The following is a 14887-nucleotide window of genomic DNA, read 5'->3' on the forward strand; positions in this document are numbered from 1 at the left end:
CTGTCTGGCTAAAGTGCCTCAGTAGCATTTGGTTACGCTTGGATAACAGCAGATCTAATACTGACATGGTGGATAAAAGAGCTTGATTCCCTTCAGAACACCAAAAAAGGAAATATCAAAATTCAAAGCTGTGCTAGTGAGAGAAGTAGTGAGAAATAAAAACAACTCTTTGGAGTGAACATTGGGTAGATTGAGAGGTCATTACTTACTATGTAGGCGCAAATAGGACTGAAGGCATAGGTGCCACACACATAGAGATGAGTGCCATTCAGCCGCAGGAGGATTTTGATGTAATTGAAGCAATCAGTCTGGATGGGGAACAAATAGAGAGAGTGAGGTCCATGAGTCCACAAGATACCCTAACAACTGAATGTGTTATTCTTGAGCTCCTTAAAATCTGTGCCTGAAATATTGGAGCTCGTAATCATAAGTAAATCTTTCAGAGTCAAAAAAAAAAACCCCACAAATACTTCAGATTCTGTGAAACTGCATAGAAATGGTTAGAAACATAAAAATGTTCCCTTTTCTTTAAATGCTGTTGGAAAAACCTCCAAGCATCACACAGCAGTTGCCTGGTGGGTTTTCTGTAATACACAGACCAGAGTTGTACGCTGCAGTACAAGGATTACCAAGGTTTGTCGCCTAGGGATACAACAGCTGGCATGACAAGAAGGTAACAGACAGACAGACAGACATACAGAGAGAGAGAGAGAGAAGCAGTGCACAAAAAAGAGCAATTCCCTGGCGAGCGTGCACACTTGATGAATCTATTTGTACTGGTGGAAAGGTTTGTCAACACAGAACTCAATGCTCATTTTATCTTCTCCTGACACTAGGGAAATGATTCAGAAAAAGACTGAAAAGAAAAGACCAAACACCCTGTGCAAGAAAATCCATGCTCTTCATATTATCATAAAACAACTATCTCTATCTTCCTAAGTTACTTTCATTATTTGGCGTTTTGCTGGAGCAGTAAAAGATGCCACTCACCTCCAGGTTCTTCCCTTTGAAGCTGCATTCTTCTCTTTTTCCAGCAGGAGTGCCCCACGTCAGCTGAAGATAAAAGAAGAAGAAACCCTGAATAAGTCATGCCAAGTTCGAACCATGCTGATTCTACTGAGGACTCTTTCTTTAATATCAAAATGTATACAAAGAACTGGTGTGTGGAATAGAAACAAACAAAAAATACCTCCTGTGATGCAACAAATGACATATGGAGTCAAGTAAGCTAGTATTTAACTCTGAATATTTTGTATTCGAAAACGGCATTATTAAATCAGATAAAACTATTACCTAAATTAGTCTTTGATTGCCATTTATAACCATGATAGTAGTGAGAGTAAATTATCTGCTGGCCCACTTCTTCATTGCAATTTTGACTCGGATAACCCACTTGGCATTTGGTCGTACTCACGTTCTTCTGGAGCTTGGTCTTGCTGATGTCCGAGAGGCTGAGGGCAAACAGCGCCTCCCTGGCTCCGACGTACAGCATGTCGTCCTCCTGGCTGAGCAGCAAGGAAGTGTAATTGAAGACACCGTCCACAGAGAATCTCTTGGCCGACCTCTCCTTTGCATCTGGGAAAAAGCAGGAGATCATCACATTGCAGGACAGAACAGAGGAGAACAGACTGGTACAGTACATACCCTGATGCTGGAAGTACAAGAACACACACAAATAGTTCCCCGATTCCAACGCTCACAATAGCCGCTTTCTGACGGGAGGGATTTTTGCAGTTCCTAGAACATAACGTTCCTAGAACCCTTTTTTTCTCGTGTTCCGACTGGACCAATTTGGGGATTATTAAGTTCCTCTGGCCGCAATTCCTGTAACTCTTTCAGCTCCTACTTCAGGGCAGGGTCTTTTCCCTTTTCCTTTTCCCGCATGTGGTGGTTAGATGGCTGTGTTATCCTATGACCACTTGGCCAGTGCGAATGCAAATGGCAAAACCGGTTTTGGGGGAGAGTAGTTAGTAGAACTGTTTAGAAGTGGACTGTTCCTATAACTACGTTCCTGTAACTACTTGGTCGGAAAGAGGTTAATAATACGTTGTTTCTGCATTCTGTAGGGAGTAAAACAAGCAATGATTTACATATTACATGGCTAGGATTTAAAATGCATATTGAGGAGTGTTTAAGGTTTCCAAAATGTCATCTCATTATTAAAAAAAGATACATTTTATTTCTGTTATTAGATACAAAATACCTGCCAAAATGATTGGTTTTGTGATGATGCACAAAACATCACATGTATATGATTAGTCATTTTCAACCAGAAAGAAGCTTTACATGCTATAAAATGTATATGCTGGTTACTGGCATACAACAGTTTTCAAGCTTTCTCAGGTGAAAACCTAATGAGAGAATGTTGTTTTATTGGTGAAATATAGGTGAATTATAAAGTAGACAGCACCAAAAGATCTATAGAAATGTACAACCATTTTCGGTGATATTGTCCAATGCAGAGATATGAGATCCAATAGCAAACAACTGCATCTTATGCATGTCTATGGGTCTGATTTGCTGGGGCTAATTAGCCAATTAATGAAGTCATCATTTTCAGTCAATCGGTTCTGTTTACCAGAAGTGAAACATTATTTTCACTGCAAAGAGAATCGCTTAAAAAAAATTGCTATAATTGAGGTTTTTAAGGAATTCAGGCACAAACTACTTGGACCTATTAAACTCCAGAACCACCACTGACTACCATATACCCACGTAAAGTTACTACTACTGCTACTGCTGCTACTCCTCCTACTACTACTACTACTACTACTACTACTACTACTACTACTACTACTACTACTACTACTACAGTGGGCCGGACATCACAAATGTATGATCGCAGAGGTGACGACGTCTGAACTCATGTTTACTACTTTCAGTACTCCAAGGAAATCTGGGAATCTGTCAAGGCCTCACAGAGAGCCACAAATCTAGCAGGAAACAAGAACAAGTGGACAGACGTCACATTGCATCCAACTACAGCACAACACAGTGGGGAGTTTCAGTCACATCAATTTATGATACAAAAGGGGGAACCTCTCACTGAGCATGTTGTCATTTCTGCAGCCCTCAATCCTGTCCTCTCTGTTTATCCCTCTCACACAGCGGCAGCCAGAAGCTACTGTAGCTCCATGAGAACATGTCACATGTACGCCAGTGAGCCACGTCCACACTTTCCTGTGCTGGCCAGCTCTCTCTTTGCTGTGCTCTGCACTGGCAGCAGAGTTAAAAACCTCTTCCACTCAACACCAATCTAAATCTCCTTTCTGCTACGTGCCAACCCTCTTCAAATGGATCTCTTCAGCTGTGGGCCACGAGTCAAATGAGTTACTTTTTTCCCATGTTGCTCCTTTCCCTGCAGCCTCAAATAGTTTTTGTGATGACGTAGAGATTCAATAAACACATTGCTACATTTATAGCATTTCCCTTGGCATCGCTCTACAGGATGATCTACAGGATGCTCTACAGTGGCATCAGCAGCAGCAGCTTCTTTTTATTTTTTATTTTACCGTTTTTCACTGTGGAGTTTGAAGAGATTTGGATTGATTTTTGTAACAGGAAATTGCTCTGACAATTGGGTCAGTTTTCAGATTTACTTACTGTGTGACAACATGCTTAAATGACCATGAAGTCCAGGAAGTCATAAACAGGACCTTCAATTATTGAGATCCTAAGAGAAACAACAGCAGAGTTGGGATCCATGTGGATCTGGATGGGTGGATGTTATTCACTTGATATCCATCAACAAGACTAACAATCTTCTACAGGTCACCAAAGATATCTGATATATGCAATCAAATAGTTGTGCATCCATTGCATACATACTTCTTACCCTTTGCAGTTTTTGACCATCTTTGTAAATGTTTATCCATTGCCTCCCATTCCAAACATATTAAACCCACTCGAATGTGCTCCCCAAGCCAAAACGCTGGGGGTCAAAGACTCCATTTGCTTGTCCAAATAAGATTACTGGCACATATCTGGAGTCGTCAACACTAATATTTGCTGTAGTTAAACCGTTTACAGCATTTCCCTTGTGAATAACCAGCACACGGCATTCAAATTTAGACACTTCTAACAGTAAGAAAAAGACACCAGCATTACATTTATCTCCAAACACTCCAGGTGGTGCATAATGCAAATGGAGCTAGTAAACGGCAATAAATGTTTACAACCCACGACTTAAACTTTCCAATATGCTCACAAACAAATGGTTCATCTAACACTCAAGGCACTTTTGGCAGATTATCACTTTCCCCTTATGGGAGTGAAAGCCAGCTGCACAGGCCCCATCTTGTTCAAAATCAAATCTAAGGCCCTTTCCAGATCAACAGCCATCATTCTGTTTAAAACGTGACATCTGGAGTCAATAAAGAGAAGGGCCTATCATCAAAATCCAGGGAGGGTGGATACAAAATTCAAAAAACACTTCCTTTTGTTATTCAGGACAGAAAAAATATACACGTTTTCTAAATATGGAGAAGGAAAACATTTAATTTCAAGGCAATTACGTCTGTTACAAATGTCCTAAATGCTCATAAAGTGAACTATACTCAGTCCCAGCAGACCCTGCTGATGGCAGACAAAGGAGTGCTATCCCTCCTTTCAACAGGGGGACATATCATAGCTTGACTGTCACAGCTCCCCTGAGTTTTGGGCATTCACTGGAACCAAAAACAGCCTTCCCTGAGCATATTAAAACTCTCTGACATAAATCACAGTGACATCCTCTTAGACAGACAATGGAATAATGAGCTGAGGAGAGCAAACTCATGAAACTTTTACTTGGAGAGCAGTCCAGGGCTACTTAGCGGAAGGTTGTATGTATATATGTGTGTGTGTGGGGGGGTATTGAGGTCAGGGTACTGAGTGGGAGTTGTAGTAACCAGGAAGATTGGATTGAGATGTTGACCTATGAGGAAACATGCAGACAAGGGAAGAAAGTGTTATTTTCAAAGCACTCCGAGATGGAGTTTTGATAAGAGCAGAAGGTCAAGCCAGTAACAAACGTCAGTTGTGTCAAGCTGCGGCGATTTCAAACAGAAACTCAAGACTTTTTCTGCGCCTTCCAATGCAGCATATCAGTTGTGTGTTTTGACATGCTTGCAGCAGAATGCCGGGCATCTGCAGGCCATTTCACAGCCAGGCACCAGGTCCATTCATCACCCGCCTGTTTAATCAGTTGGCTGTCACCAAGCCGCAGCCCTCAACCTCTGCTAATGCTCATCACATCACACCTTCCATCAATATGGCTGCTTTATTACCAGTGTTAACATGCTGAATTAGTTAGTACCACAGGATTTTTTTTTTGTAGTCTGTGTGTATTTGCCTCAATTCTCTGTGGTTATGAAAGCCTACAAGCTGCAAAAGAAATTGGCCAATGGTCCAAACTAGAGCGCAGTGGCACAGTTAAAAAGATGCATTGTTCTGGAAGATCAGGGTCCGCAAGAAATACTAACAACATTTAAGAACTGAATATCTTTTCCGCACTGACACATCAGCAATTAATAAGGTGAAATTAAATTTTGCCATTTTTCAGTGGTTGAGTTATCACAGAGGATTTCCGAGCTGCTGCTCTGTGATCACAGAAAGGTTTGTGATAGAATCAGACTAAATCTGTGCACACACAATGAACTGCTACAGACGTCTTGAATTACAACAGTAAGACATGAGGTGAAAGTTGTACATCTTCCATATGTACAGTATATTATATTCCCTGCCAACAGATGCTAGTGTTAATGTAAGCTACCTTACTGATAATACAAATGCTTCACTGTGACTATTGCAATATATGCAACATGCATTGACTCAAATATGTGCTTGTGTGCTGTGAGACACAATGTTTTTGCATAACAGGCAGAAGAAAACAAGAACAAGATTAGCACATGGCTGTACATGGCATACAAATGTTGTAGTATAGAAGCACATAGACTGTGAGACAAATATACTGTAAGTGGTTGCAATGTAGTGTGTAGATATAAAATGAGTGCTCTTGAGGGAAAATGCATATGAATCATCAAAATAATCCATGTTCCTGACACATTAATACATTTTTTTTATATGTATCTCCAAATCTTGCCATATCTTTGAATTAAGAATTTAAATATATTCTGAACAACTCTATGTGTGTTGGGAGACCAAAATAGCACAGTGACATCAATTAAGATTTCCTTTCCATTCACATCGCAGCTGAGTGTGTTTGGTGTGTGCTTACTCACCATTGAGGTAACTAAGATATCACCAGAGGGTGCCAGCTAGCAGACACAGTGTCGCTGAGAAATAAAATACATGCCAGCACTTTGGCAGGCATCATGTTTCAGAGAAAACGGAGCAGGATCAACCTATTTTTTGAAGGTTTAATAGTTGTCTGAGGCTGGCACGATTGATTGGCTGCTTGGTAGGTATACGCCTGCCAAGACACTCCTAAAAGGCAGACCGTAAACATGCCCCAGATTTACTAAAGCAGCCTGAGCCAAGTCACAAGGCAAGGGGGCAACAGGGACAAAGGGGTTTGTTTGCAGCCAGGCAGAGAAAACCCAAAGGAGAGGAGAGTGTGGCACTGCTGATATTAATCTCACACAGAGCTCTGCTTATCTTACAAGCGAGACACACATTTATATATAAAAAAAAAGAAGAAAAAACTATCCATCTCTGCCCTCTGCAAGCTGAAGCTACACAGCTTCAAGGCTCTCTGTTTGACGTGATTTGACAATGGACTTGATAGCGGCGCAGGAGCTCCTGACAAAGGTCATCGCAGCACCGATCCCCGTGATATTTAGGCAAAGTGATGGTTATTTCATTGTCGGTGACTACTGGCAACCAAGAGCTGCTGTAGTATGGCAGCCAAGTCAGCACAGAAACATTGTTGGTCTGCACAGTTAGAGAACACAGACCTCTGATGAGGAGGCAGACTGGGTTGGAGGAGTTTGGAAAAACTTTAAACAGACTTCACATATTTCCTTTCCGTCTTAACATGAATGGTTTACCCAGTCTTTATTAGACTGTCAACACAGAAATCCCTGGGGCTACTTGAGTGGATTCTGTTATATTTAAAAAGGGTAAATTCGCAATTGAATGTCCATTGAGTAAAAACTCTACAAAACCTGATATAGACTAAGACAGGGAGGAATTGGAGCAGAGAAAATCACACTTTACTGGACTGTAAATAAAAGCTGACAGCACTGAACCAGTTTGAGAAAGAGTGTGGCACCTGCAGTGTCTGTAATGCCGGGCAATAAGGCTCACAGATGTGATGTGTTGTTTTGAATCACTGGGAATGATGGTGTGGCTTTGGTGCAATTTTACGTGTACATGCTGCGTATTATGTTCGTACTTGGGTGTGAGTGAGTGTGTGTGTAAGTATGTACACATCATACTGAAAGACAGCTGCACCTGGCAGATAATAACCAGAGCCTGACAGTGTGTAAGGCCAGTGTTTGCTGTGTGTGAGGATTATGCAGCAAAAGTGTTAATGGTGCCACACGGTTATATGTGCAGGCTCAGACTCAGGGCATCAACAGAAAACCATGAAATGACTGAATATTGGAAATGTCGAACAGTTGCGTGTACTGTAAAAGCCCCAAAATACTGGAAAATGTCTCCTTCACCCACTGAAGAAAAAAACATCTCCCTGACACACATGTACCAAGGATGAGGCCAGTGGATAAAACGCTGCATACCTCTAAAAGCAGAGAACAAGGGGCTGACAGAAACATGATGCTCTGCTCTGTAATTATTGGCTTTTAGGTGTCATCCTTACGCACTGGATTGGCACGCACCCACCCAACACTCAAAGCAGCAGAGCGATGGACCACGTCTACCACGGCTGAAAGCTTACAAAATCCTGGATATTAGCTCGGTAAGACCGAGAGACTCTATTTGGTATCTGAATGGGTTATTTAAACACAGGCTGAAACAGAGAGAGAGAGGCAGACAGATAGTTGTTTATTTTCCTCACACTAAATTCAAAATAGACGTGCCTGTGCTCGTCATGTGTGGAATGACTCTTCACTATCTCTTTCTCTCCATCCTCCTCCTACCCTCTCCCTAAAGACAGTATATGTCACAGGCATCTGATACACACAGATTCAGATTTTAAAAAATGCATTTTTTTGCTTCTAAAAAGAAAAAGATCTGCCAACTTTTGTTCAGCCTTCCTAAAACAAAAACTATCATTACGAAGTACGTTAATGGGGTTTAAGTTATAATTCATTAATTTAATGTAAGCAAACCCTGTTTTTTTTAATTTACGGTCTGCATTTTTTTAGGAATAGCTAACCTCGGCAGTCAAAACGAGTCGATATCCGAATGCGAATGAACGGACTCCATATGAGGCTCCTTTTTCAGTCAATATTGTTTTTCAATAATGACAAAACAAGAAATAATCTGTGCATTTATATGGAACTAAGCTTTAGGAGCTTTCCATCTTTACTCTCCTCCCTGTTACGTTGCATTCGGAAATCGATTGTTTTTGACTGATAAAATGGCTGCAGCCGGAAACAACAAGAGCTACGGTGAGTTGTTCTAAACCTTTTTTAGTAAACTCTGTGTACACAAACAATGTTGTCAATGCTTTTGTTAAGGTGTAGAGCCTCTGGTGATACTTCAAGCAAAGTTTCATGTTGTGTCGAGCCTTCTTAGTGTTTTAAAAATAGCTATTCCCATTCAAAATGCCATTTGACCGAAAAACGAAAATACAGTAAATCTTAAAAGTGGCGATTCCGTCCTAAATATGCTTTTAAACGAAGGTTTGACATTCACAATAAGACCCTAGGTTGCATTTTGGCGAGAGTTACGCTTTAATCCCGACAAAACCGCACAGTTGAATTTCACTTTTGTAGCCTAAACAGAGCAGCTTATATTGGTTATATTAGAGAGAGCAACAAGTTAGCAGACTGCCGAGTCGGCCTCTCTGCTCTCTGTCTGCTAAGACCGCTCTGCTGGCTCGATGGTGTTTTAAGCCCCCAACCAAGCCTTCAAGGCAGCACTGCGACCATCGTCTTCAAGGCACCTTGTCACTACCCGATGTGAGGCGAGTGCAGATGTGAGTTGCGCATGCGTCACTTTGCGACAAGTAGCCTACAAGAACCCTAATACATCCATGACAAGAACCTGCTAACGAGAGACTTCTGTAATGTCAGTACAAATGGACCTACATAGTTCATTCGCTGCTGGCTACAACTTAGCAATCAAACACAACAAAGGCTGTCACTTGAATGGCGTTTTGATCTAACGATAGCAATCAAACAACATAGATAGCTACAACGTTTTTTTCCATCTTCTGTTATTGTTTGTAATGAGAAAAGTTTATTATTTTATGGATTTCACAAATTTCAGTATGACACGTTATGCCGTAAACCGTTTAAATCTGAGCACGCGCAACTCACATCTGCACTCGACTCACATCGGGTAGTGACACACCTAACCATAACCATTGCCTAATCCTAGTGCCTTTCAGGCAGCGCTGCCTGGTTTGGTTAAAACACCAAACACCTGCCGGGAAGCGTCTGCCCTCAGCATTGTCGGCAAACGTTTTTTTTTCTTTTTACTTTGACAAATTGTCAAGTTTCCAATTGACTGAAGATATACATAGTAAGTTATTGTTACATTATGTTGTTAATAAACAAAAAAATTGACAATGAAGTGTGGTACATTGCGAACAAAGGTCAGATATTATATTGCATACAAGTCTAGTCTAAAAATGGCATAGGAGCCTGTGCTTTAAAAAAAATAAATGTAAAAATCGAGAATCGAATCGAACCGTGACCTTATAATCGAAAATGTAATCGAAGATTTGGAGAATCGTGACACCCCTTTTGTCACAGAGGTCGGCACCAACATGATTGTTAGTCAAAAATGCATCTCTGAATACTGTAATTGTCTGCATTTTTTGAGCAGATACACCAGTTGCTCCTCTGTTGTGTTTCTGGCTGTTTCTGAGCTGGTTGAGAAGTGTTTGCTCCAGCAATAACTGAAATCTTAAGAATTTAAAATGTTATGAGGTATTGGGAAGCTTCGGACTTTCCACCTCCTAATCCACCTTCCAGTACTTCAAGTGTTTTTTTTATTTTGTAACTTACTTATGTCCTTAATCGCACAGAAAAAAAAAAAACACAGGCACACCAAGAGATTGGCTTGATGAATGATATGTCTATGGCTTGGCCAAGTGGATATGAAGAGAAAAAAGGCATTTGTTTTGGCACTGCAAACATGTTTGCAGATGGTTTCTGCTACAGCTATAGCTGCTACAGCTATAAGCTCATCAAAGTACACTTTGACACATCTCTTCTGCCATTTTCTAGCTTGCACACTTGTCGATTTTTAGGGCACCAGTGGAGCTGTGTGCAGTTTATTAAGTGCACTCACTTTGGACCGGCATGTGTTAAAGTCCTTCAAGTGCTACCACAGCGTGTGTGTGTGTGTGTGTGTGTGTGTGTGTGTGTCTCTGGAGAGGCTCTTGATGAGAAAAGCAGTCAGGAGTCACACAAAGTCTCCTGCTCTCTACTCATCCACCACGTAAAGTAGTAAGGATGAGAAGTGGTCAAGCACATTGGTTTTACGCTCTTTGCTATTGGCTTTTCACACACACACACACACACACACACACACACACACACACACACACACACACACACACACACACAGTTTGTAGTCATGCTGCTATCAGGAGCCTGGTGAGCTCAAGACCTCCACACTTGCTGCATTAGCCTACATACAGTATTTTGGCTCATAAGGGTTATTCTGACCTGACATAGCTAAAAAAAATGTAACTCTATCTCCGTCAACAGATGTAATGTATATTGATAAGGAGAATGCTTCCTATCATGAATCCATGAGTGCTACACCTGCACACACAGCAGACTGTCAGTTGTCATTACTGATCAAAGCAATTTTTCAATCAGACAGGATTAAAGTGTGATCGAATTCTTCAGCTCAGTCGATATACGTACACCCACAAGTAGGAATAAGAGGCATGTGGAGCGTATTAACATACTGGAACTGAATCAGGAAGTTCTGACTTTTAATGAAAGATGCATGAGACGACTGCTTTTAACCATTTAAAGGGGACATATTATGCTTTTCCGTGTTTTTTATTATTTTCCGTGTAATTGTACTTAGTCCAAGATTATTACTCCTGCAATACAAAGAAAATGAACGTCTTGGACAAAGGGATTGATTTACACCTTTTCAATCGGATTTCAATCCGTCTTGAATGCCTTTTGGATGCATTCACACTCACGATTTTTCGAGATAACTATCCGATCGACCTATGACGCATGAAGTGACTAAGTGTGAATTGGGTCTAAATCTCAGATTATCTTCCTATAAGAGCGACGTCAAAGCTCCCTTATGCTGAATTTTATAGAAACAAAAAGAAAATGCTTCTTTTTTTACAGTAATGTGGACACACTTTAGTTTTAGACAAATCTACACTGCATCCCAGCAATCCAAAAAGCCTACATAATGACACTCTTTAACCTCACATTCCTCTCTGTCCATCTTAATTAACAGCTACACCATTATTCCTCACTGCTTGCCATGTTCTTCAAATCAAATGTTCCTGATCGAAATCTGCAAAGACTGAACTTTTCTGTACATTCCCTGGAGCGTGCAAGTGATGAAGCCATTAAAGCGTATGAAACAGACGGAGTTGATGTGCTGTAATTATGCTCCATTGTTGCGGCTGTTATGGCATTATATGCAGGCACTTGTGAGTGCCACCTCTGCTGGAAGCCACAGACCGCTTTTCTTTCAGGATCAGAGGGCGTGTCCTTGCCGGGTTTTTGGTGGGCATCAGAGCATGTCACGAGCATTTTGCCTGACCCCCCTCTCGCCGCCCCTCCTCCGTTTCTGCACCGCGATCCACACACTGCCAAGGTCTTTGTATAATACAATAGTAACTGACAGAAGACACCTACTTGTGGAGCTGTGGGTTTGAAATCTGGCTTATGTGAGCTTTGGTGTATAAAATGTTTTCTCTCTTCCAGGTAACCTGTCAATATGTCAATTATTACATTATATTAGTTAAATATATGATTAAATTAAAATCAACCCGTAAAAAGGCAGATTTCAACACATTCTTCAAAATGTCCCTTCACGGGGGAGACAAAATGGCATGCAGCATACACAGGATATTCAAAAAGGTTATGTTGCATCTAAACCCAATTTTTTTTTACACAAAAACAAGAATGGAGAACAAAGCCATTCTGTATACATAAATTCAGATATTCTGATTACCACTAAATGACATTAAATATAAAACTAAACCACAGTGGGGTTAACGTAGCTGATAATTAAAGGAATACTTTGATATTTTAGGAAATACACTTTTTTGCCACGTCTCACATGAGAAGCTTGATATCACTCTATGCTAAGCTAACCAGCTTCTGGCTGTAGTTTCATAATTAACGGACAGACATGATAGTGGTATAGATAATCTCTCTCTATCCAACTGTTGGTAAAAAACAAAATAATAATATTTTCAGAAATGTTGCTTTAAAAAAGGGACCAGAATCACAGTAGAAGAAGGGTGGCATACAGTACAGTTATGCAGTCGAGCCAGACAACAGCAAAGAAAGGGTGTTTGGTTGCCAAACACCCTAACCAGCTCATTCATGTAAAGTGTTCTTATTAAGTGCAGAACCTGAATTTTTCCTTCTTGTTCCAAGTGAAAGCAAAAGAAAAGAGGACAAATAAATCCTCTCCTCAGCTCATATCTGGAGAAAGACAATAACATCCTGCCTCAGAAGTTTCTGATCACTAACAGTGAAACATGCCGCATGTCTAACCGATGCTTGCTGCTTCGAGTCCCATGATCCTTTGTGACGTCTCTCTGCACAAGAGCCGTAATGAAAAACAGACAAGGCTCTCCCACTGCAGCGACCACAAAACCCCTCCACTCACTACACATGAGAGATTAGCCTGCTCATTAGGAGAGAAGGAAGGAGCGAGAGGAGCGGGAAAGAGGACAAAAAGAAAAAGGGACGCCTTTCCAGGAAAAAGGCCATGTTGGTCCTCTCCAAGGGTCCTCTCTCGAGAAAAGAGCCTGAGTCCCCCTTTTCTTACACACTATACAAACCAGAATGGAGGTTTAAAACGGGGACCTGCTTCACATGTTTTGCATCAATGGTGCGGGTTGAATTGAGGATAGTTTATATACGAAACGTTTAGCATGTCAGTGATGCTGCAGACCCTGTTTATGCAAAGCTGTACTCCAAATGAATAGGTTACAATCAGTGTCAGTGACGTTTAAATAGGATTTTCTACACCATATTATCAGCTGAAAAGCATGTTGTCTCACACTACTACTTACGCTCTCCAGTTGAGAGAATATCAATCACTCACTGCTGCCGTCAAAATACATGAAATTCAGATTATGAATGCTGAGTGGAGCAAAGCAAGGGAGGAAAAAAAGGAAACATCAGTGGTATGCAAAACACTCACTTGCTGGGAACCAGCCTTGGGCCAATTTAATCCATTTAGTTCTTTGAGAAACCAGTTAAATTGGCTCAATATGTGAAAGGTTGTTCTTGGGTATGAGTGATGCCAATTTGAGATGGTGCATCTAAATTACCGCACAACGACTCACCGAGTCGAATGAGGAGTGAAGAAAACAAGCATCAGATTGTTGTTTTCAGAGGGGGGAACTTAAAATTCAGACAGGTAGTGTTTACAGGAGCCAGTGTTTACAGGAGCCAACGCACCGCTACATCCAAAGAAGCCTGTACTTTGGTTGCTGCTAGGTCGGCATATTTGCTTGTATGAGCAGTGTTGCTAAACAGAGACGAGGATAAGATAAAAATACATTGGAGGAGCCAGGGAGCTAATTTTAAGAATACATTTGTGAACTGTCCTTTCCCAACAGCTATACCACAGGATGTTAAAAAAATAAGTGTTTAGCGACACAGCCCTGAAAAGCAGTCCATTTCCCCTCATTTGTCATAAGCTCCCATAATGCATCAATCAATTATCAAAAGGCTTTAGTGAAAAACAGCTCAATGTTTTTATATTACAAAAGCGTATTTCACATTCATTATGATAAGAGGAGTGATGCAGTGTGTGCAGAGTAATTATATGCAATGATGAAGTCAGGTGCAAAAAACGTCTTCCATTCAATCAGTGGATTCGCCAGGCAACACAAGTTTATATTTGTGAGACAAATTGTTGCATTCAGCTGTACAATACGAAAAAGGAAATGGAGGAAAAGCCAAGTGAAGGTACGAAGGCAAACTAAATATACTGCAGAATGTAAGCCTGCAGGCACTTGTGGTCTCTGTGAATAAGCTGCTGCAAAGGCTGCTTCACTACACACACTTGTTGCAGCTGTGTATGTTGTCTTTGTTCACCATTGACCTAAATTATGTTATTTGGGGTGGAACTGACAGATTGATAAGCTCCACCGCCCTAAGTTACCGCTGCACAAAGAGGTAGACAATAGCAGGCTACAGTCAGTTGTGTCAAAAAATTAAATTACAAGTGTAGCAGATTTCTCAGCTGTAGATAGCAAGCTAATTAAGCTAACGTTAGCTTCATGAGTTAATTGAAAGTGCCATCTCCAGCTGACCTTTTATTTTTTAAAACAAGAACCCTGAAAAACGTTCTTAAATTAGCACTTGATAGCTACGAACATGAAATCGTGCTGAAAGACGAAGGCTAAAGCTGCATATCCCAGGCAAAAAGTTAGCATCCTCACTTGTTGATGATCCATGTAGAGGATGAAAACAAAGAAGTATTTTTATTGCAGTATGGAAGTAGGTAGTCATAGTACTATGAATAAGATAGGGATATTTGACTAATATTTGTAGCTAGCTAGTTAGCTGGACATGCTAATGTTTAGAGCTATATACGACTATTCAAATATTTGTTCCTTGGGTAGGTATTGGAT

General features: G+C 40.8%; 1 protein-coding gene across 3 annotated transcripts in view; it reads right to left on the reverse strand.

Moving 5' to 3' along the window:
- Positions 1-14887, reverse strand: part of sema4bb (sema domain, immunoglobulin domain (Ig), transmembrane domain (TM) and short cytoplasmic domain, (semaphorin) 4Bb) — a 57498-nt gene that overhangs the window by 17866 nt on the left and 24745 nt on the right. For all 3 annotated transcript variants that reach the window (XM_031314016.2, XM_035999325.1, XM_031314015.2), the window contains exons 3-5: positions 1415-1575; positions 991-1053; positions 210-308 (exon numbers count right to left, since the gene is read on the reverse strand). In XM_031314016.2, the coding sequence (XP_031169876.1) occupies positions 210-308; positions 991-1053; positions 1415-1575 (323 nt within the window). The remainder of the gene's footprint in view (positions 1-209; positions 309-990; positions 1054-1414; positions 1576-14887) is intronic.

Source organism: Sander lucioperca, chromosome 3, assembly GCF_008315115.2.
Source record: "Sander lucioperca isolate FBNREF2018 chromosome 3, SLUC_FBN_1.2, whole genome shotgun sequence".
Taxonomy (NCBI): Eukaryota; Metazoa; Chordata; class Actinopteri; order Perciformes; family Percidae; genus Sander; species Sander lucioperca.